The 24,460-nt window shown below is 37.3% G+C and overlaps 2 protein-coding genes across 2 annotated transcripts; one reads left to right on the top strand and one right to left on the bottom strand.

The window, feature by feature from the left end:
- LOC107040554 (protein claret segregational) lies at positions 1–11,456 on the bottom strand. Its single transcript, XM_015260682.2, has 8 exons — positions 11,248–11,456; positions 7,121–9,162; positions 6,123–6,226; positions 3,340–3,526; positions 2,411–2,618; positions 1,829–2,332; positions 679–906; positions 1–405 (listed from the first exon to the last, which is right to left on the bottom strand). The coding sequence occupies exons 2-8, from the start codon at positions 9,160–9,162 to the stop codon at positions 16–18; spliced, it is 3,663 nt and encodes a 1,220-aa protein (XP_015116168.2). The 5' UTR covers positions 11,248–11,456; the 3' UTR covers positions 1–15.
- Positions 5,048–6,420, top strand: LOC107043043. Its single transcript, XM_015264346.1, has 2 exons — positions 5,048–5,565; positions 5,871–6,420. Exons 1-2 carry the CDS (start codon positions 5,048–5,050, stop codon positions 6,418–6,420), a joined length of 1,068 nt encoding a protein of 355 aa, XP_015119832.1.
- Positions 11,457–24,460: the final 13,004 nt, after the last annotated feature.

Here is a 24,460-nt window from a genome sequence, read left to right as displayed (position 1 = left end):
TCGTATTATTGGTACTTATTTGCACAATCTCAAGTAGTGTATTTCTTTCTTGAGACATTCAATTTCTTGCTCTTTCTGGTTCACGATAGACATTAAAAATTCGTGCTGTTGTATTTCGGAGTTCAGTTGGAATTGGAATTCATCTGTCGTCTCGCATAGTTTTTTTGCTGTGTATCTGGCAGCTATTAGAGCCTGTTGCTTCTTCTCGGAGAGAACATCGAGTTTTTCTTCTAGAACTTGACATTGATTACATTTTTTCGATTTTTTTGATTCGAAGTTCTGGGCTATTTCTTCTAGAGCCATTTTTAATTCGTTGTTTTCTTTTCTTATTGAGTATAGTTCATCGGATAAGGACTCGTACTCTCGAGCTGCTTGCTGAGATATTTTTTCGTTATTATGGAGGATCTGAAAATGAAATAATTTTTCTAGTTTACACTGTTAGAGAATTTTCAGGAGATTAATATTGAGTTCGAAGTAGGGGAAAAAATCAAGAGATGTCAAATTCCCGTGAAAATTTAATGGAATTGTATATTTTTCTGTGAAGTTTGCTTGTGAACTAGAAGCATTTTTTGAAGCTCCATCCATTTTTGAAATCATTAGGCCAAAACTTGAAACATCGAATGATTCAAATGGAATAGTTGCACGGAGAGAATGACGATGAAAATAGTTTTTTCTTACGGTTTTCAATCTGTTAATCGTTTCATTCTGATTGTCAATGATTTTCTCCTTCATCAATAATTCACATCTGCAGTCATCTTTACATTGGTCCATTTCTTTCTTGAAATTATCCACAGCTTTTGATTCTTCGTTTAAACAACGCTTCAGATTCTCTATTTCCTCTTGAAGATCTTTACATTCACAGCACTTGGATTTCAATCTTTTATCGGTGTCGGATAATTCTGTAGTCTGAATTAAATATTTCTATTAAGTATTCGAACTCCTCAAGTGATAGAAATCAAGAGACGATGAGATCAATGGTAACATGGATAATTCATTGTTTATTTCATTTTATTAAATTGAATAAGATTTCTCTCTAACTAATTTTGTCAGATTATCTACTTAGTTGAGTGCTGTCATCGTCATTATTCTTATTATTCTTTTCTTCTTTACAACCGAGTGTTTTTTTACGGTTCTATCTCTTCCCTCCACCTTTCGATAAAATGTGAATGGAAAAATGTTATCTATGCATACTTGAATGAATTTGAAACATCACGTTTGAAAAAACCATCAGAAATTTCGCTTTCAGGGAAATTCATGAAACATTAGAAATTTTCAACAATCATCATAAAAATCAAATCAACCAATATAGCTATCGTAATCATCTTTTAACATTAAAACAAACATTTTAAGCTATAATTGAATTCATTTGAAGCATGATGTTTAACGATATCCCCGGAATTCTGATTTTCAAAACATACAATTTTTTTGTAAATTTTCAAATAAATAAAAACAACGATTATTGATATCGCCTTCATCTTCGAACTCGGTCAAAAGGACGTTCAAATAATTTTTTAAGCCATCATTCAATCAATTCAGAACATTTTTTTAGTTATCGTGGGACAACGGATTTTCGAAAAAATTCGGAAATTAAAAAAACTAATCGATTAATTAAATTTTAATCAATCGAGATCGATAGAGCTCAACAATACCCAAATTTGAAGAAAAAAAAGATTCAATTTCATCCATTCATTAGCGAACAATTGAAGAAAAACTTTGCATTTTCGGACTTTTTGGATCATAATCGCTGGATTCAACGCAAAAAATCCGAAACTCTAATTTGAATGAATACAATTCTTCCATTCGCAAGCAAAAACGTCTGTCGAAATACCTTAGAAGAGAGTTTCTTCTCACTTTCCTCGAACTTAGATTTCTGCTTGGCACAAATGCTCGTCAACTCAGATATCTTCTTCTTCTGTTGCTTCACTGTGTTGGTCAATTCCAAAATTCTTGTGTTCAATTCATTTTTCTCATTACTCAATGAATTTTCCGTCTCCCTAATGATGTTCCTCCATTTCTGGACCTCGTTAGCGATTTCGGAATTCCTCCTCTCCTCCTTGTCCTCCACAGACCTCAATTTACCCGTCAAGTCCTCACTTTGACGTCTCAGGGATTTATTCTCAGTCGTCAGTTCCGAGATTTTCTCCTTCAAACCCTCGCACTCACGTTTTATGGATTTGTTCTCAGTCGTGAGGTTCGAGATTTTCTCGTTCAAATCCTCACATTCACGTGTTATGGAGTTATTCTCAGTCGTAAGTTTTGAAATTTGTTCCTTCAAATCCTCGCATTCGCTTTTTGTGGATTTATTCTCAGTCGTGAGTTTCGAAAGTTGCTCCTGCAATCGTCAATAAAAACTGCATCAATGAATCAGAGGAAGGAATGCATGTGTTACCTTTATTAAGTATTTACCTACTTGAAGAGAAGACACCTGGGCCACCGAATCAGCTCTGCTCCTCTCCAGAGTTTCATTTTCACTCCTCAGGGTATTTAAATTTTTCTCCAACTCTTCGACTTTATGTTTTTCGCCGAAAAATCCCTTTTGCAGTTCGTCGAATGTAACTTTGCCAGAAGAAACCGCATTCTCAGCAATTCCGGGGTTACTCACATGCGGCTCACCTGCCCTAGGAGACTGTTAACTTATAAATTACACAAATTGGTAGCGAAGGCTCCAAACATAAAATAAATCGATTTATTCCGGTTCTATACTCATGCGAGGATTTCAAAAGGAGAAAATTCCGGGGAAAATTTACGTGGTGTAAGAAAATTTAAAATTCCTTCGGTAGCTGCCGTTTAGAGCTACTTTGAACGCGTTCATTCAATTTTGCTATCACACGCTCAGTAAAAACACCTTCCAAATCCACCCAAAATTTGGCAGTACATCAAAAAGACCTTTTTTGTAGTGCGAATTGAGGGCTGCCCTGGTAAAACAGTCCGATTATTTCCGACTGGGTTTTTAATATTTATTGCTCATTTAAATATTTATATGCGTAATATGAGATCTATCAACCACTTTTTTGGAAAGTAATCGGACGATAACGGCTACATACCCTTGTTCCCATTAACTCTCATAATTTTCTCAAACTCCAAACTCTACCTACCAGCCAATCGGAATTTAACGGGCAAAGACAGAAACATCATTAACGCCGATTCATTTTTTATCACCTGTAATAAAATGAAAATAATGAAAACGGAAATAATTGGACTGTTTTACCAGGGTGCAGAAAGGTCATTGCTAATATTTTGCCATCTCCCTTCGATCTCGAAATATTCAATCTCAAAAAGAGTAAAGAGTGTCCATTTTGCCCCACTTTCCCCCTACGTAAACTGAATTTAAACAATTACATGGACCCATCAAGGGCTGCGAAGTGTTTCTCCGAAGATTTCGGTCTATCCGGGCGGTTCTTCTTGCAATGACAACATTTGGGCTTCAATTTTGGATCAGCAGTAGCAGGACAGGGGATCGTGATTTTGTGATGGGCACACTGGCAATGCTTCCTCGGTATCCTCGAGGGATTATCCACTGACATTTCTTCCAAGTTATACAATTTGAAAATATTTAATAGCTCATCATTCAATCTACAGGCGATGAAGGTGTTATGCATTCCAAAATTTCAGACATCATAACACTTTAATTAACTTATGAGACGTCAATCAAGATAAATCTCTATCACACATGCAGTCAACTTCACATTTATCCGAACTATGAGAGGAAATAAAGAGTCGAGCATTTATTTTTTTGCAATGGAAAGGCGGGGATTTCTCGACATTTTCTTCAGAAGACATCGTAATACTTCTCCAAGTATCCGGGTCAATTTCTGCTTCGTCCACATCCGCTAAGCAATTGCAATTGAACGAAAGTGCTTCAAATCCCATTGCAAAATTTGAATGGCAAGGGAATGGACGGAGTTGAGGAGATGTTTCTGGAAATGTCTCTTGAACTATTCTAGTTTCTAGAGATTGGGGGAAGAGGGAGGAAGACTTTTTTTGTAGCCAAGGTATCAGTAGCGAAGAGGTAAAACGATTTAAGGGGATAGAAAATCTAGCGACTTCACTAGAAAATTCTATTGGAATTCTATAGGATTTCTATGGGGCTTCTGTAGGAATTCTATTGAAAAATTCTATTTGTTTTTTGCGCCGATTCGATTGGATATTCAATAAGAAACAGTAAATAGATTTCGAATTTCTGTTTGAATTTTTCTCTTAGATTTTTTCTATTAGAATTATTGAGCATAAATTTTCCACTGGATTTTGTTTTGTTTTGCATTGCAGAATCCGAGTGGAAAAAACTTAGATATGTTAAAATCGTACAAAAACTACGGCGCAAATAGCATTTTGAAGGTAAAAACAGGAAAAAATGAAGTTTTTCGTGGTTATATGGGGCAAGATCGATTATATATGTAAACGAATAATTAGAACAAAAAATTAATTATTCACTTTTTGTTTGCCCCGCAGACGCTTGAAGTGTTCGAAATAGTCCAAAGCCTCCAATTTTGTTTTCAAAATTTTTGAAAAAAAATGTACAATAGCAGCCACGAGTTTAACTTTTTGAAATTTGACTGCAGCACAGCTAATTTAGTTTTTCTTTATTTAAAAAATTGCACAATTCAGGTAAAATAGCTAGAAAAATGTTTCTGAAAGAATCGAGAATATATTTTTAATATTTTGAGGATCATTTTTCTGGATATTTTACATAAATGGTGCAATTTGCTAAATAAAAAAAAAAATTTATAATTAAAAAAGCTAAATTAGGTGTGTGGGAGTAGAATTTCAAAAAAGCAATTCATAACTAGTGTACACTTTTCTCCTAAAATTTTGACAAAGAAAAAACTTCTGTCGTTTAAAAATAGGAGGAAAATCAGTTTTACATTCTACAACGCTAGACATTGTAGTATTTATTCATAAAACATTATCAATTATTAATCATCATTCGTCGGAAATTATGAATACTCATAAAATGTCAATCAAGATCGAGCTCCGATCACACGCAGTTAACTTCAGTAGAATAGAAATCATGAGTTGAAATAAAGAATTGAACATTTAATTTTTTGCAATGGAGAATGGGGGGTTTTTCGACGCTCTGTCGTCCTCAGAAGACATCATAACACTCCTCCAAACCTCCCAATCACTCTCCTCCTCGTCCACGTCCACCGATCAATCAAAGTCGATTGAAAGTCCATCAGGGAGTTTGCGGAGCCCATCAAGAAATCTAAATGAGGAGATTGAGGAAATTTCTCGGGGAAAATGGAGAAGGAAATTGAGGGGGATTGGGTGGAACAAATACATCCGTTGGGATTTACTCTTCACGTTTGGATTTATCTTATGGGTCGCTTTGTGCATTGCAGACTCAATCTGCCCTAGGACAATTTACATAATGCGGGAAAAGAAATTGAGAGTTGAGGGGACCAGGGATTTCGAGGTCACCTGGACACTCAAGTCTTTTTCCTATATTAGTCATTATGTCATTCCCAATTTGATGGAGACATTCGTGTTTCTGGTGGTCTTTGGGGTTTTTGCGGTTACTGAGAATTGCATGAAGAAGAAATGGTTTAATAATTCACGAAATATTCGGTGAGTATTATTTTTTGATACATTGTTAAGCAAAATTAGCTGAATTTTCCGAAAAAAGACCTTGAATTCGATTTAAGGGGAAAAAATCTATTGACTTTTAAAAAATGAAATGTCTATGAAAAAAAATTACACGACGGAGCTGCACAATTTGCAGTTAAAATCAGCGTAAATCCAATTTTTTTCAAGAATTGAAGTAGAATTTCATAGGATATTTCCTATGAATGCCCACAAAATTGTTCTCGAATTCTTGTCTTTTTTCACGACTGTTTCCAATCATCCCAACCACTTTCTTCTCTTAATCCCAGTCAAAATGACGCTCCTCTCCTTTCAATTTACCACGAACGGGACTTCCTCTTCGACGGATTGGACGAGTCCGAGGACACGTGCAATGACTCAGAATACCCCGAGGAAATAAATTACATAAAAATAGAAGAAGGAAGAAAATTACGGATTCACCCTGAGCTCTATTGGCACTGGAGGCTATTTAGGGGGATTGCGGAGATAACGACGAGGGTAAAACGGAAGAGTAAACGATTGAATAAATTGGGCCTTCACACCTCGACCTCCGGAGCGAAGGGCCTCCTCGAATATGATCCCGAAGACAAATGCAGCGTTCAGCCCTACGAAACTTACGACCAAGAAATCTATCGATTTATCAAAGCTGAAAAAAATTCATCGACGACTGCATTCAACGAGATCATTGCAGGTCTGCAGAACACCAGGAGGAAGTATCCGACGTGGACGTCCAGTTCTCAGAAGATAAACTCCAGGATTATCAGCTCCTCCCCAGCTTTCAAAGACTTCCTCTCTAAATTGAAGAAAAATCCCTCACCATGCAACAGACTAACTTTTTAATCCATTTTAACTACTTGATATTCTTTATTTATTTATACGTTTTTTAACTCTACGTTTACACGAATTTGTCACAAAAGTAATAAAACGAGAGATTAACAATTGCGTTATAGTTATAATGGCATCCTCTAAACTCAACTGACACTGGAGTTCAATGGAGATTCATTGGTCCCATTTATCATTAATTGTCAGTCATTCTGGTACTCTAAGTCATGGATACAATACACGATACATCAAGGCACCTTTGGCCAAAAAATTTCTATACAATTCAGTAAAAAAACAATCCTAAAATGTTTACTTTGTAGCAAAGTGGTGAATAAGAAAAGTCAAATAGTTCCTCAGCAGAGGATTTCGTGAATACCTTCGAATCTACCGGGTTTACTGAACAATTACAATTAATCGTCTCTCAATGAGTCTTTGCACTACCACCAATTCGTAAGATAATGCATCGATTACCAAACAAGGTGTACTAAATATAGATTTCCATTCACTTTCATCAATTGTACCATTCTCTCACTCTTTCCATCGAAAATATGCACAAGAGAATAATCTGCCCCTGTTCTCACAAAGACCAATTAAAACGCCCCAAGTTTCCGTTCTCCAGAACTAAAACTATATATTAATAAATTCATATGTCAAAAGGTGGGATCCAACTCATCTCAATTTAAAAAAAAATTAAAAATCGTATCCTCTACATTTGTACTAATTCCCAGAATTCTGTATAAAAGTCTTGGATCGTTTGATATTCCCAAGCTTGCAATTATTAACATTACTCGCAAATCTCAAAGAATTGAGTGTCTCATTATAGCACTCATCAAGCGGTGAAATATTAAGCAACATAAGGGTCTTGGAGTTGCCCCCAAGTGACGGCATAAGCAGATGAGTAAGCTTGGAGTTCCTGTACGGAATGTGCTCCTGCTTCCTCAACAGTGCCAATATGACATTCCCCAGATTAGCAAGACTCTTATTAATGTTCTTCGTCTCAGCAGTCCTGGCAGCCTCTTCGTTCTTCAGCCTCTCCGAGCCAGCGAGATCCACAAGATTAAGATTCCCAATACAAATCTCCTCCTTCTCAGTATGAGTCCCAATGAGCCTGATCCTCGCCACCGAATGAGACCTCGAGGACCTCTCATTAGCGATTGTCGCAGCAACAGCCCTGTTCTGCTGAGCAGTCCTCAAGCACTGATGCAACTCCTCAGGACTGTGAATCTCCTCCACCTGCAGATTGGTAACGTACAAATCCGTTCCCTTGCTGTCCACCATTCTGATCTCGTGGGTCTTCTGATTGGCATCAAGCAGATCGACAATGTGCTCGTTATAAATCTCCAGGAAGCTGGCTTCAATCTTGTACTCCCACCCAAGCAACTCGAACTCCTTCATCTCCTCGAAGATATGACGAACAGTTCGGGGGATCATGCCCTCAAGATTGGGATTGCACACCCCCTCCATGGTGTACGTCTTCCCCGATCCTGTCTGTCCATAAGCAAAGACACAGACATTGTAGCCCTCCAGGGCTGACTGCACCAGCAGTGAAAGCTCCTCGAAGACGTCGGCCTGAGAAGCATTGGGAGGGAAAATCTTATCGAATGTGAACTCCTGCTTCGTTCCCCTCGACTTGCCACTGCAGCTCATGCTGTCAGACCCGTCAGCCCTCCCAACCTCAATCGTGCACTCGTCCACGTAGTTTATGGAGCAAAGTGTCTTGCCATACTCCTTCGAAATCCTAGGACGCACTCTGCAGAAGACTCTGATGTTCCCCTTCATCTCCTGAATGTAATTGTGCAGAACTCGACGATCCTTATCCATCTGGTGCAGCAGCTCCTGCAGCTCCCTCATGCGATCATTTAACACAGCTATCGTCTGGATTTTCGCGGATAAATCTGACTCAACTCGTTCTAATTTCGATGAGCTAATTGAGAGCTCTTGCTTCAAACTCCTGTAGCTCTCCTCGCATTCTCTCAAACTCTCGGAAACGGTTTTGTAGTTCTCCTGGGATTTGTGAAGATCGAACTCGAGTTTATCGGCTTTTGTTTGAAGGTCAGTGAAGGTTCTCTTGGTTTCTGACAGCTCCTTCGAGAGCTCTTCGTTGGTCTCCTCCAGGAGTTGGGCTTTGGTGCTGCTCTTGCACTCGCGTTCCTTCAGATCGTCAGTGATGGATCGAAGCTCTTCGTTCTCTTCCGAAACGTTCTTGAGTTTTTCTTTTAGGGAAGTTAGTTCCTCCGCAGCGAGACCGTATTTTCCCTTCCAGTCCCATTTGCTGGGTTTTGGAGGGGCTTTGGAGGCTGCAGTGGGACGCAGGGATTTTCCCGAGACTCCTGAGGTCGTCGTGGAGGGGCCCGCCTTGGGGAGCGGCCGAATGTTGGGGCGCTTGGACTCAATCGTGCTGGTCAGGGTGCCTGGACGTTTCACTCCTGCTTTCACAGCAGTTGTTGTTCTTGTTATTGTCCCCAGGGTTCGGGAACGACGGAGGGAGGACTTTATTGGGGGCTTGTTCTCGTTGGTGACCTTCGTGAGGCCCATCGTGGTTTTTTGCTTTCCTAGGGATTTTAGGGTTGTCGTGGCGCGGGCTGGGGGGACCTCCTTGGGGACCTTGAACTCCGGGGCCTTGGAAACGTCGGTCGTGCTGACTGAGTGGGAGGGCGGACCTCCAGTGTTCGGTCTTAAGGAGGACAGCTTGGAGACCTGGTCTGAAGTTATGGCAGACTTCGAGAGGTTTATCTTGGGTTTCGGAAGACGTGATTCCATCTGGAAGGGGGTTCCTTGGTCATTAGGGAGTAGCAGCATTGTGTTGGGTTCGGGAGGTTTTTTTAGAGTGGATAGTGTATTTCGATATGAACACATAAAGGTTTATTTTGACACACTTTTACGCGGTTGTAAATGATTTGAGCTCTCCCGAGGGTCAAAGAACACTTTTCCCACGAGCGTCGAACCCCATTTCAGTAGCGAAGCGGTTAACAGGGTCAAGTCAACTTTATCGAAAATAAGTTTTCCACGGAAATCGACTCTTGAGGGTATGATGCATCTGCAGCATAAACGATTATAGTCTCAGAATATATTTGATGCCTTTTTCGGAACGAAATAAAACGGGTTAAATCGAAATTTTGGGAAAAATCCATTTCAGAGGAGCTAGGTCGACATAATCCGAAAAAAATGATTTAAAAATGAGATAAGACGATTTAGCTCGTTTTGTATGGATTCAATGGGCATTCTTAATATTGTTTTTAAATTGGAGTTGTTTGGATTGAAGAATTGGGTTTCTAGCTTTCCCTCTTTACCGACTATAGAATTTTATTATGACTTTAGAATAAAGGAAAATTAATTAAATCCATCCACCTGATAATTTCTCAAGCAATTTTTTTTTATTGAGCGGCGGTTTAAGTCGACATAACTCGGTTGGAGGGGAACATGAAGAGAGCTAAGTCGACTTGACTCTTTGAGTGTGGAAAAAAATGCGAGCTAAGTCGATAAAAATTGGTAACAAATAGTCTGCAGAAGTTGCAACTTATGCTAAAATCTCTCTCGATATTGAACGAAGTCCGTGCTTGAGTTTGATTAAATTCACAAAAGGACAGTCACTATCCGTTTTTCGGCTCTCCTGTAAAATTCAGTTTTCGACCCGGTTTACCGCTTCACTACTGATTTTTCATGGAAAGTAGGTTTTGTTGGTAGTAAGTTTTGCGTACGTGGAGCATACGTATAATTTCACATATCACAGAACCTTGATTTTTATCATTTCTGAATATAAATATGAGGCTTGATTTTCGTCGCTTCTGGGGAAAGTGAAATTTTACGCACAAGTGATGAAAAATCAAGGTTCTGTGATACCTTCTTGAAAAGTGCACTTTTCGAAACGATTTTGTGTGCGTAAATGTTTAATTTATCGTGCACAGTTGGACATGTATAATTCCAGTATGTGGAATTTAAGAAATACATAAAATCCATAACATTCGAACTCAAATTGGAGGATTTAGTTTTTCGTGAATCTTATGCTCCAATTATACCTGTGAGATTGCACACCAAATTGAACCTTTCCATTTGGAATTTATTGTATTCCCTTAGTTTATGAAGAGTGGAAAAATTCTGATATATTTAGGAGGAGGGAGTGTGGATAAACGAGTGAAAGCTCTGAATGGAAAGCCAAAAAATAAAATTTGGAAATTACAATTGAACATGATATCGATAACACAGTTAAAAACACTCAAAAACTATTTTAGTGTCTTGATAAATAATTTGTTAATTACAATAGCGAGAGGGAGAAATATTGCTATTGTTTTCCAATGGAGTCAATGGAGTAGTTTATGAACATGTAAAACATTTTACATTGCTTTGGCATTCAGTCCAGCCTCGATTATCTCTTTATTAAATTTATAATTCGAATCACAGATTCTAACTTGTCAAAAATGAGTGTCAAGATATGAATAATGCGAAAATTGTTCAATTTTGGGGGAATAGGGCTGTGAATACATGAGGGAAGGGCATGAATTGATAACCAGCATAAAACCATCAAGTTGAACGTGAATTTTTGGTAAATTTGAACATTATAACTGACATCACATCGATAAAATAGTTGAAAATGTGCAAAATCATTTTTACTTTTTAGTGAATAATTTCTTAATTGCAATAACAAGAAGGAATAAAAATTGCTTTTGCTTTCCACTGAAGGAGAGGTTAATTGATGATTTTTCTCCATTTCGTGAATGAATTTGGTGGCTAGAATTGACAAAAATGGGCAGAAATGTGTAAACAACATGAAAGTTTCTTGTATTGTCGAGGGAGGAAGGTAAATAAATCGATAAAGAGCGTAAATAAAGGCTACGTGAGAATACCAACCTTGAATTTATAAAGAATGCTCAGTTGTTTTCATACAAATTATTTACGTCCAATAACAAGTCTCACACTACGTATCGGGCACTAATTAGATCCTGGCTTTCAGCATATCTACACTCCACAATTGACTTTGAGTATTCGACAAATTTGTTGTCTAAGGGAGATGAAAACTTGGGTGGCGGTCGGTTTGTGCGACTCAGTCGGCAGTTGAATGGCAGTTGACTCCAAACATGTTTGAACTCGAAGTTCGTTGGGGATGGACCAATCACGGCAAGCAAAATGGCGGAACCAATCGCTGTTTATTTCACTCGCGGACAATTCGAATTGATTATAGGGGAGTTGGGTAAAACGGACACTTTTGACTTTTTTTAAAATCTTAATGAGGGGTTGAAATGTTGATGAAATTGAATAATTTTTTTTTTCAATACAAAGAACAATTTTTCCTTTTGTGACGAGCCTAAACTGAGCGCAATTGATAAAATTGTTTCTGAGTTATGAAAAATTTAAAAAAAGTCTAAAGGATCCATTTCAGGAGATTCATTCGAATTCATCATTCTGTCCCACTGGATTCATTTTAATTCTTAGGATTAATTTTTCATTAAGTTCATGTCAACAGTCACTTCCCTGTCAACTCGGGCCTTTGAGGCCTTCAACTAACAAGAGGAGTTTTCATATATTTTTTTTTGGGAATTTTTAAAATGATTTTTACCGGTTACTTGACGTCAATAATGTCGGTGGACATTTGTAGATTTTCGTTTAATGTTTTTTCCGTCCCGGCGGGCGCAAAGTTACATTTCCCTCCCGCTTCGCGGGAGGGAACTCTGACTTTGCGCCTACGTCGAGACGGAAAATCGCGTTCTAACCACGGGAAGTAAAATAAAGGACCCTCAGCCGCGTGCTTACCAACCTCCCCTTCGGCTCGGCTGGTAATTGCACTGGCGGCTGAAGATCCTTTATTTTCCCTCTAGGTTAGAAATATACTATTCTTGGGAGTTAGTATATTTCTATCCTAGGGAGGGAAAATAAAGGATCCTCAGCCGCCAGTGCAATTACCAGCCGAGGCGAAGGCGAGGTTGGTAATCACGCGGCTGAGGGTCCTTTATTTTACTTCCCGTAGTTAGAACGCGATTTTCCGTCTCGGCGTAGGCGCAAAGTCAGAGTTCCCTCCCGCGAAGCGGGAGGGAAATGTAACTTTGCGCCCGGCGGGACGGAAAAGAATTTTTTTTTAGAAGTTTATGTCTGCAGCCCAGCCATTCCCAGGTGGTCCACATCTACACGGAGAAAAATATTCAATAAAAATGACGTATCTTTTCCGTAATTCCGGAACGAAATGTGGTTTTAGGAAATTTTACGGAACTGTCACGGAATTTTTCCAGAGCGTTCCGTAATTTTTATCTGAATCTCCTGTGAAAAATTACGATACCGTTGGTTGAATTTTCTGAGTCGATTCCGTAATCGGTGAGCGAGTTGTGAGTTCCGTAATTTTTACTGAACATTTCTCTCCGCGTGCAGCAGTAATTTTAAAGTATAAAGAACTACATCAATCATCTTAAAGTGAGAATTCCACCTGATTCAACCCTTCTACACGCATCATTGTGCGAGCCTGCGCGTGCTCGGACTTTATTTGCGCCCTCATGGCGACGGGGTGGGGCGGGAGGTGCACAATGTTCCTGTGTTTCCCTTCAGTCACGTGGAGACACCAATCGCGTTCGTATCACAATTTCACAATTACTATCGAGTCCCTACCCCAATCATCGCGGACAAATACGGGTGAAGAAATTTCTGTGACAAAGTGCAAGTGTAATCTATTTAATCTGTGCCGTTGTTTACATGCAAAAGACGTCTCCTGTGTCTCAGATCCTTTTTCTACCGGTGAGTTGAACCGGGCATCAAATAATGTTAAACGTTTAATTTATATTTTGCGAGATGTGAATCCATTGTTTGATGTCATCATTTTGACATTAATTGTTATTTTATTATGAATTTTATCGTTGATTTAATTATGCTCGGGTGACCCTTCACTGAGAGAAAAACAAACACGTTGTCAAACAAGTCTTCTTTGGGTCAACAAAATCGCTAGTTGAAAATTGCCAAAACAAATTTGTTTGGTTTGAATTTGAAAGTCTCAAACATGAATAATTGTTCTGATTCCGACAGCAACGAAATTTTTGACTCAAGAGGCGGATTATTCACACCAGACGGTGCCTTTTCAGGATGAAAATATCTTATATAGAGGAAAATTTATCAGCGAATATTTTATCCCTAAGTTACAAGATTGCTATTATATCATTATTATTGTTTCATTTAAGGGTTCATTTGTTGTTTATGATTATTAGACAGCCAAAACGAAAACTACTATCCCTTGTTTCGCATAAAACAAAGATTTTTCGGGAGCAAAATACGTATGGGAGTATCGAATAAAGGAGTAGTGCTAGAAATGACATTTCTTGCGTGTACAGAGCATGCAATTTTTTTGAACTATTTAATCTATTTTTACGATAAACATTTTTCATTCCGGCGCACTCTCTGCATGTTTGGCATAAAAAAATCCTTTTTTGATAATTTTCAAAAAATTATTTTCTTCGCACAAGTAAGATTTGTTTGAGAACTTTGTCGTTTTTCTCTCAGTGTATGGCCTAATGCAATAGAGAAGTGCTGAAGGGTAACAACACGGACGGGAATCTCTCTTCATAATTTATTCCTGTTCATTATTCTATTCAACCCGTCACTAATATTTAAAAAAAAAGTCAAAATTGTTAGAAATTAGAAAAATTTAAGTGAATACACAAGAATAGAAATTCTTCACAAAGATTCTTGTGTTAGCATGGGAAAAGGGTGAATTGATTGAAGATTTCATCGTAATTTCGTATTTGATATGCATTTTTTTATTGAAACTTTGAGTGAGTTGGGGAATTACCTTTTGATTGAATTTGCAATGAAGTTTAAAATTTAATGATTTTCTGTCTAAAATCGACTGACCAAACTGTGCACTTAATTTTCATATTTTGTCAACTGTGTTCATCTAATGGTTCGATTATACTATACCTCGAAGAAGAGACAAATATAAATACAGGTTCACGGATCTCAGTGAGCCTTAATTTTCAAGTGAAATTGTCACTAATTTTCAGGTAAATGTCACTGATTTTCAGGGACCCATTACGAACTCGTTTTTCTTGCTCCGTTCCAACAGTTCTGTCAATATCTGCCGGAGGAATTAAAGGAAAAGAGTGAAATTAGATCCATCAGATGGGAAAATGCTCCAGATCTTTGATGCGATATATTCCGTTCACCTTGATAATTTGAAACTATTTCATACATCAAACAGTCTGAATAATTACATATTAATTAGTACCTCCGCCTTTAATCAATTGATCTAAATCAATCTTTATGGAGCAACAAAAATGTAAGGAAAAAATTGAAAGAAAAATGGTTGTTCACCGATTTTTTTGCGTGCATTTCTCCAAGTGTTTGAACTTCACACACCTTTTGTAGACATTTTTCAAACACTAAAAAACGTCTGAATGAAATGAAAATTTGTCTGAATTTCAAACATGAATTAAAATGTTTAGGCACCTGTTCGTCTGAAATGCAGACAAATTTGCATTTTAATCAGACGGGTTTTAGCGTCTGAAAAATGTAGACAAAAGGGGTGTGAAATTCGGACATTTGTTTTTGCTGTGATGACACTTCGTCGTTGCCTTTCTACTGCAAGGTAAATGTAGCATTGGAGATTGGGCGATGAACAATCCCAACACATCAATAATTCGTAAAATATTCCACACAACGTGGCTTGTTTGAACATTGAAGCAGGTGCCATTACAAACCCGAGGGAATCCCATTCTCAACTCAAAAAAGTACAATCTGTCTCGCCGCAATAGTTTCCGAGATGGAACAAAAATGAATTCCATAAACACAGAGAGAAAACTTTTTATCAGTGAAGATTTTTCATCCGCACCTTGGAAGCTGCTGCCTAGAAATGAGTTGTATTTTCGTTCAATCTAAGATGAAATTTCCCGTCTTCTTAGTGAGACCTCTCAGAGCTCTCAATTTCACCTTCTCAGATAAAAAGAATTATTCATTCAAATTGATGATATTACTGAAAGTCGCAGATAAAAAATGATAAATGATATTCGAGCTCTTTCATATCCCCGGAGAATTGATGACGACATTTCATTTCCAGAAAAAAAAACTGTAAAAATACGAAAATGAAAAATAACTGACGATTGGAAAATCGGAGATATTTTCAGGCATTGAAATATGATTGACTCGCTCGAAAATACTCGATCCATGTCCTGGAATTTTGATCGTGTCATTATAACCGCCGAAGGGTTGAATGTAGCCCCCGACAAGCTCCGAATATCAATCATCTGAGTCGTAGTTTATCAACAGCACCCAGTTATTCACCAGCTCCTGTTCGACATTCCCGTCATACATACAACACCATCGACCTGGCGGGCGACAAACGATGATAGACTCAACTGGAAAACCGTTTGGCCCTGCTATGAAATTACTCTGCAACCCCTTTATCTCGTCCTTTACACTGGGACTATCTTTCTTCATCTTTTCATGACTTTCGTTATTGTTTCTGAGGATTTCGCTTCAAAGAGAACAAGAAAATGTAAGGAATTGCGGAGCTCGAGGGTGAGAGCTTCTTGCCTCGAGCACACCTTGCTTAATGGCTTCCTTGTTCACTCGGTTCGTTATTTTTTATCCTCCCTTTTCTTTTGTGGGAGACGATGCAGCACGGCCTGGAAGGCAGAGTGCGGTCATCGTTAAGGCTTGTCGCGTCGTTGATTTTTTTTCTGTGGTCCCGTTTTAGGAGGTTTTCGTTGCCCTTGTGGACGGAAATTTTAGGAGATATCATTCCCAAAAATTTCATAATGGGTTTTTCGATTAACATTAATCGATAAATCCGTTATGAAAATTTCTAGCATTTATTGTTTAGCATTTTTTGCAGTGCAATTCGCTGATTTATGGACTTCAGGAAATTTTTGAATATTTGAACCTCAACTTTTGTTGTGAGAGAAAAATTACTTCTTCCCAATCAAAACCTGAATATTCAGTACGTAATTATGCGAAATTACCAATTAATTGAACATGCATGAACATATGTGGAATTACTCTTGTATTGCATATAGCATAGTTATTTCTGCTAAAATAACGATGATTGCTATAACCTTCATCTTCGAAATTGGTCAAAAAGACATCCAAACAAATTTTTAAGTCATCATTCAATCAATTTAGAACGTTTTTTTCTAGTTCTCGTGGGACAACCGATTTTCGAAAAGATTCAAAAATTTAAAAAATTGATCGATGAATTAAAATTTAATTAACGACGATTGATATAGCTCAACAATATCTATATTTGAAAAAAAAGATTCAATTCCATTCGGTCATTACTGAACAATTGAAGAAAAACTTTGTTACATATGTACACACATACATATACACGTATGGACGAGGTCTGAAAATTGCATTCGCTTCCGTCGGTATTACACAAAAAATCCAAAACTAAAATTTGAACGATTTCAAAGCTTCCATTCGGAAGCACAAACGAAAAACGTGAGGTCAAATCGATCGTAGTCATCATGTTTCTCACTTTTTAACATGTCCCATATCAAAAGTCGTTTAATGGGTTCCGACCTCTAATAAAGACTTTCGAAATTCACCGCAGTCTCCCCTTAATCGACGCCTCCAACATTTTCCATAATTAAAAGCCAAAGAAAAACCTTGTCTTCCACTAATGTTTTTCTTCCATCTCAATTTGCATATTCTCCCACTGGCTTCAATTTACTAAAATATATCGCTCTCTGAGAAATCCACTTTCCTTTAATTTTCAATTTCCTTCTGCACCAATTTCTCCCAACAAGCCGTTATAATTGAAAAGAGCGTTTTTGATTGAAAGCGAACAGATTCTTACTCAATAAAAAGTGAAATAAAATAGTGTAGCTGGCAGTTTTATGTTCACCCTGGAGGAAAAAAAACTTTCTATTCTTCCTTTTATATTCCCGGATCTGATGGCAGAGTTTCCTTTACTTGGCTCAACCCAACTTCCTGCAGCCCCCTCCCCCGTCGCAAAAATCGTAATTCATACTCCTGTGAATTTGTCTCACTCTCACTCCTCTTCTATTGGACAAATGCTGTTAGAAATTTTCGTCTAAACTTTCCGTGTCAAATCCTGACAATTTTTACCTTGTTTAAAGTAACTCTACCCTTACGGTAAATTCAAAGATTATTGAAAGCTGCAAAAAACGTGCAGAAAACTCGATTAGATTCGGAATATTAATTTTTTTCTCAATTTAATTATCGTTTCGGTTTTTCAAAGAAGAAATGTTTAAAAATCAAGATTTAACCCAGTGATTTATGTGAAAATCAACATTTCCATCGTATTCAAAGATTAAAATCTGAATTTTTTTTCATTAAATGTGAAAAAATCAAACTAGAAGATTGACGATTCTTCTACGCGATTTAAGTAAGTTCATTTGCGACAAAATCATACTTGAGTACAAGAATATTTTAAAGCATGAGGCCTTTCTAGGGTCATGTGAGTTGAGATGCCTGAGAGAATTAAGCAATTGAAGAAAATTTATTTGTCTCAAGAAAATATCTTTCAGATATTAGAAAATTTTTCTCTCAGTGTACGCAATCCGTATAGAAAATGTCTATACCTTTTTTTCGTACCTCCAAGTCCAAAAAAATTTCCGGAAATGAAAATTTCCCTCATCCCTCCTCGGCCATACATTTTCATTTCCCCATGGTGTCGCATGAATCTTTCGCCAACCGACTATATCCTATAAATTCCGGTGAGACATTAACCCCCCGAGGGGGAAATAACTAGACATTATTGGGTATCTGAGACGTGTGTATATTAAGACTCGTCGGGTGTATGAAAATGTTTCGGACTAAAATCTTGCGCCCAGAGGCATCTGAAAGCACTCCGACGGTGGGAGGGGCTGGGTGGGGGGACATGGGAGGGAATGATGGACGACTCCCGTACGGCGGATGTGCGGCAAAGTGCATCCTCCTTCACCAGAGGTGAAGCTTAGATTACGTCTCGTCTTATTTTAACCTCAAGAGGGATGTTTTCTTTTATGGGGACTAGGGCCATCAGGATTTTTCTTCGATGGTAGGAATTGTTTATGGGTTGGGGAGGATTTTGCGGTAACTAGGGTTGGAGGGGATTATGGGGAAATGAACGGGGATTCGCTGTTGATTGAGATGTACTGGGGTGTTAAGGCGAAATTGTGATCAATAAGTTAATTAAGGATCATGGTAAAGTGATGAGTGATTTTCACATGTCACTTGAGGTTGATTTATCGTGACAAGGTATTTATGGTTGAGAATTTCTTGGGTTGTTGGAGGGTTCGACGTATCAGCGATCTTCCGAGCTAACAATTAAGATCACTCGGGGTAATTTATGATTAATATAATTTTTTTGATTTTTTTTGCTTCCGAGTGGAAGCATTGTAATCGTTCAAATTTAAGTTTTGGATTTTTCGCGTTATGTCGACCCATTATGATCCAAAAAGGCCGAAAGTGCAATTTTTAGACCGTGTCCGTACACGGGGAGAAATATTTGATAAAAATTATCCTACCGTTCTATAAAACTGTATCATGAGTCATCGTTTCCTCATTTATATCCTGAAATTTAGTAAAAATTACTATATGATGATCAAATTTTATTCTACGTTAGAGAAATTTTATCCTGACGCATAATCACTTTGCGCCTCTTTTCCCGTGCTAGCACAAAAAATTTTCTAAAAAATTTCTCTCCATGTGCTATACATGCGGAGTCCCCTGTAAAAATGATACCATGTACCAATGTACGGTATGAATATTTAGTATATTTCGCCATTAAGCCGAAAAAAACTTTCCTGGCGATTATGGGGCTGCAATTCTATGAGCTAGCCATCGAAATTCACTGCCAATAATTTAAAAAATCCACCGAAAATAATTGATCGTTGCTAATAAATAAGTGGAAAAATTGAAGGTTTCCTGATTGTTTTTTTTGCTGATTGTTTTTTAATTTGAGGTCTGCCCAAAATTGACGAGTATGTCAGATCCGTTCAGTTTTTTGAATTTTTACTTTGTTCCTGCAATTTTCCAACAAATTGTCCTTTACCTCAATTTAACGGAAGATATGACACTGTTTCGACCACACCATGCAATAGTGCAAAGGATTCAAACCCATTGGGCCGTCAGGCGCATCATTGATTCAATATATTCATATCACGAACACTACCGCAACTCATTGCGTGACGTAACGACAAATAGGATCGATCCACCTGAATTGATTGAACCAAAATTATAAATAAAAATGTGGCCTTCAGTTGTCTATTCTATTGAATACCTCACGATATTGTCTCATTATGGAAAAGTTAATGTCCCATTTCTCTTCAATGTAAGGGGAAGCGGAACCTCTGTGTCTGCATGAACTTTTAGAGTTGTCTTTTCTCCTGCAATTAGTAATTTTCATCTATGAAACTGCTTTATCGACTCGATCATTGCATTGTTGAGTCAATGAAGTAGTTTCATAAATAAAAAATAATAATTGCAGGAGAAATCACAATTCTAACATGCACTCCCCAGTATTTATCCGACGCACTAGTTTTCGTCGAAAGTTTTTGACTAGTATTTGCCCAACAGAATGCTGAGTCCTGCGTGGGTAAGGATTTTCAGTAGTACTACCCCAAGAGCTATGACATGCCTACACACGATTGCTAGGATTATTTTTATCTCTGGCATTTCAGTCAAATAAATTTTTTATAATGTTCTGTCGGTTGCCGATGGAAACAGGAAATATCTGAAATAATTGTCTCCTCAGACCAAGAGATGAATGAATGAATGAATGAATGAATGAATGAATGAATGAAGATATAAACTAAAAGTTATATATAACCCGATATTGTTGACTTCGTAGATGGCAATATACCGAAGTTACTTTTGAATGCAGACTATCCATCACTGGGAATGCAAAAAAAGTGACCTGGAATGTCGTCAATTAGGCACGTGTCGTGGCAGAACGGTAATGTAACCGACGAATACATGATGGTCTGAAGTCCCATGTCGAGGTAATGACCAATTCACCATGCAACCGAGCGGGGAGTAATGGGGAACTTAACATGACGTGAGGAACTTCAACATAACGATTCTGGCTGGTCATTGGTTTATCATTTGTCATGGCAAATTAATTGCAGCGCACCGATGACAAGCTAGAATTCACCTGAATGAGGACATCACACATGGCACCTGGGATTACCCACCACCCCATCGCATTTTCTCTTGATCGCCATTTCCTACAGAGACATACCCTTCCGTGCCAAATTCCGGAAATTTTAATCACGTTCAAGTTCCACTGAAATTTCAGGAAATCTTGTCATTGAAAAATCGAATATTCCAGCGATTTTCTGTTCAAATGATCTGCACTGAGAGAAAAATAGAATTCTTCTGACTATATTCCATCACCATCGAATCAGTCAAAAAGTCCTCAACAATTTTTCATGGGTTACGGTAACTGTGGCCGGAGAAGTAATTACTACAATGGAATGTAGTCATTGCAACTATTTTATAGTTCTCCTCACGATAGATTTGTCGTGGTTACTTTTGAACTTGGAGTTCGTGTATAGTTCACAATGCAGGACAGTCGTGTTGTGTTGATGGTGGTGTAGTTATAGGAGTATATATAGCCACCTACCCCACGTTTGTGTGCGGTTGTTTGTTCACGGTTTTGTACAGTCCTTCCAGCCTTTACAGCGTGTTTGAATTCTTAGGTTGGCCATGTAGAAGCTCCACTACGTTGTATGCATGACCGTGCGATGATGACCACATGTCTGCGTGATGAATCATTTACGTTGGGAAATTATAAGGGAATTTTTTATACAAGATAATCAATTCAACTACTTCGTTTTTTGTTCTAACGAAGTTCTGATAGTTTATTTTAATGTTCGTGTCGATATCTTCACAAGGATTTTCGATATTTTATGAGACATTCTTCATTTTTATTGCTCACTTCAACCTCAAGCAATTCAAAAACATCCTTAGACATAGAGAGAAAAGTTTTGCAACAGTAGTGCTGACAATTTGAGCGAACGTGAGCTGAAATGCTTTTGAAGGAGGACTTTTATTTTTTTTTAAAGTTTAAGTCAAAGGATCATTTTTTGATTTTATTGCAGAAACTTTGTCGGGTTGTGGGGTGTTTTTCCTTCGCAATCTTTGAATATTTACTATAAAGACAAGAGGTTTTACATTTTTGGAAGATAATGAAATATGGCGCCAGTTGCCTGTCACTCTTTCGACACTAGTGTCGGTCATATGTTTAGCACTGCCAGCGTCGTAGCGCTTCCTTGAGGCACGTGGTTACGTGCACTGAGAAAAACAAAGTTTTTTGAAAAATTATGTCTTTGCCTACCTCAAGAAACTCGTGACTTCAACATTTTCAAGAGCAAAATATCTTGCACCAAGAAAGAAAAAATGTTCGTCAAGAAATTTTAGACCATAGTCGGCATAATCATAATTTTTAATTACAAAATTAGTTTTTAAATTTTGAATAGGTCAATTGTTAATATTACTCACCAATTTTTTGATTATTAAATTAACCATCAATTTAAATATTGAAATTCCGAATTGTTTTATCAACCAATAATTGAGAAATTTAAATTACCAATTATTATATTAATGTTCAAATCTCAATGAAGATAAGTAAAAACTTGGTTATTGAAGGTACAATTTCTCATAAAATTACTAAAGTAATGATCGATGCCGATCTGTTTTCGACAAGAAAGCGATTTTCCATACCAAGTAAAATTGAATTAATTCATTCAATAGTTGTTGATATGAACCAATTGCCCTCATCTTCGGGACAAAAATAAAATTTCTTGGCGTAAGATTTTGATTTAGTGTGAGATATTGTGCGCTTGGTAATGTTCGAGTCATGACTTTCTTCATACAAGTAAAGACGTACTTCTCAAATAACCCTTGTCTTCTTAGTGCGTAGCACTCTCTCGTGTTCTGACCGCTCAGCGGTGTTTTATATTATCAGGAATAAATATATTTTACATAGAAAATAGATTTGTAGATTACGTATAATTAAATGTAATTTTTATTTTAATTCTCGCATGATTTCACGTTTTGCTAAACGTAATTTATGTTCAATACCAATATGATGCCTGGGAGTTGTTTTCCGTCATGAAAATCGGAATTTAGGCTTCAAAAAGGCATATTTTACGCTAAAGAAATCGAAAATTGCGATCTTAATGGAAACGCGTTTTACGATTTTTTTACTTATGCGTAATTTACGAAAAAACCATCGTATTTTACGCTTTGAATACCTTTTTCCTTCGCCGTTAATTACGGATAAGTAAACGTAAAATCCGGAAAAAATCATCATTTAAAATACGAAACCGTAAATTACGTTTATGTGATCGTAATTTACGGCGATTTTAGGCGTAATTTATACTTCAACTTTAAGCGTAAAACACGATTTGGCAAGCGTAAAAGACGACTTTTTAAATGTAATTAACGTTTGGAATATTCTGTTCGTATACTTTTCCAGTCTTTGTTCATGTTTCTGTAACTACTTTCAACCGAAATGCGAGCAGAAGGGTGAAAATAGGTATTTGAGAAAGGGTTCCTTCCACTTCTTAACAAAGAAACTTTTATCTCGGTTGATCTCATCCTCTCCTAATTCAATTTGATACCTAACTATGTAAGAAATCCCTGCGAAAACTAGATCCTCTTTCTTGTTGTCTACATTCTTGTCAATACTTCCAGAGAAAGGAGAGGCGTAAGGAAGAAAATCATCCTCTTTTGTAGAGAATTTTACTATCTCTTTAACGAGCCAAGTTTTGTGGTTATTGTCTCTTCATTATCGACAACTGTGATTACATCTCTCTTCGCCATTAGCTTCGTTTCGCTCCGTTTCGACGTGTCTGTCGATGCGGGTAAGTCCGAAGAAGCAAAAATAGAGAGGTAGAAATAGGGTGACTGTATGAAGAGTCCTTAGAACTTTTTAATGGGACACTCTTCATCTCGATTGCGTCCTTCATTTTTTGCCAATCCAAAGTCGAAACCGTAGTGAATGGTTAAAAAATTACACAAATTTCGTCCCCTATTCTCTCTTTATTCTCTACATATTCACGGCAATGGATAATGAATTCAATGAACCAATTAACCATCTCCATTATTGAAGCCAAATTTCGCCTGAAAATTACCGTTTATGACACCCTACAAAGGCCCTTCAATTAATTACACCGGAACGCTCCAATAATTGGACCGCCGCAATGAATCTTTTGTAAATTAATATCAATTTTCCCAGATTCTCATGACTTTTACAAAGTTTTCAAAAATTTTGTATTCAAATTCTCCTTTTGCATTATTTCCTGTTGGACGCATCGGAGATCCGATAGCTCCAAATACGAAAGGCATTTTCGTTCCATTTCGACGATACTTCCTGAATAAATAAAGTTTACCAGTGGCGGCCCCAGGATAAACTGTTGTCGATGCGGGTTGTGCTCGGAAAAGTTTTTTCCTCCTTTGTTATTCTCTTTTTTTTTCTCCTTTTTTCATCGCTTGGCGAGACTCTCGGGGGATCAATGGATTTCCTTCTCGACCTCTGCCTTTTCCTTTCTTAAGCCAATTATTTTTCTTCTTATATTAGATGATTATTAAATTTGTCAACGGCTTCCTTTGAATCACTGTATAATTAAATTATAGAATTCTGGTTCTTTGTAGCTATAGTTTTCAGCGTAATGTATGACTCAATTCGAAATCAATGCTTGCGAATTTATAGATCATTTGCACTATTAAATAAATTGTTTATGTGGTTTTCATAGAAGATTTGCCTTCAGTAAATGTACTTCGGATGACTGAAACATTCTCATTGACATAAACATATGGTTTGTTAATTTCCAATAAAAATGTTGTTGGAATAAACACTGTTAGAAAAAAAAATGAAATTTCATGGACAGTTGACTACTAATTTTCAAGATAGCGACACTGCATGCGATTTAGGGGAAAAAAATCATGGAATTTCAGGTTTCACTGAAAATTCAGTAAAATTCCAGAATTTTTCTTAATTCCTTAATTCATTTGAAATTCCAATCTAATATGAATATTCAGTACCAAATGACATTGCATTTTCAGATAAATCTGAAATTTCATATTTTTTTTCCGCCAAATCAGATTCCGTGTCACTGTCCTGAAAATTCACGAATATATG

The sequence above is a fragment of the Diachasma alloeum genome, unplaced genomic scaffold (assembly GCF_001412515.2).
Source record: "Diachasma alloeum isolate Michigan unplaced genomic scaffold, Dall2.0 Dall_scaffold_00179, whole genome shotgun sequence".
NCBI lineage: Eukaryota > Metazoa > Arthropoda > Insecta > Hymenoptera > Braconidae > Diachasma > Diachasma alloeum.
Note: the sequence above shows the minus strand (reverse complement) of the source record. Positions and strands in the feature narration are given on the sequence as shown.

What these genes read in the sequence shown, in the direction of transcription:
- LOC107040554 (XM_015260682.2), bottom strand. Translation starts at nt 9,162, where the DNA reads ATGGAATCACGTCTTCCGAAACCCAAGATAAACCTCTCGAAGTCTGCC. An exon ending in GCAGCCCTTGATGGGTCCAT is followed by an intron (nt 2,619 to 3,339) that starts GTAATTGTTTAA and finishes ACAGTCTCCTAG; the next exon opens with GGCAGGTGAGCCGCATGTGA. An exon ending in CGATTAACAGATTGAAAACC is followed by an intron (nt 406 to 678) that starts GTAAGAAAAAAC and finishes TTTCATTTTCAG; the next exon opens with ATCCTCCATAATAACGAAAA.
- LOC107043043 (XM_015264346.1), top strand. Translation starts at nt 5,048, where the DNA reads ATGGAGAATGGGGGGTTTTTCGACGCTCTGTCGTCCTCAGAAGACATC. An exon ending in AATAATTCACGAAATATTCG is followed by an intron (nt 5,566 to 5,870) that starts GTGAGTATTATT and finishes TCTTAATCCCAG; the next exon opens with TCAAAATGACGCTCCTCTCC.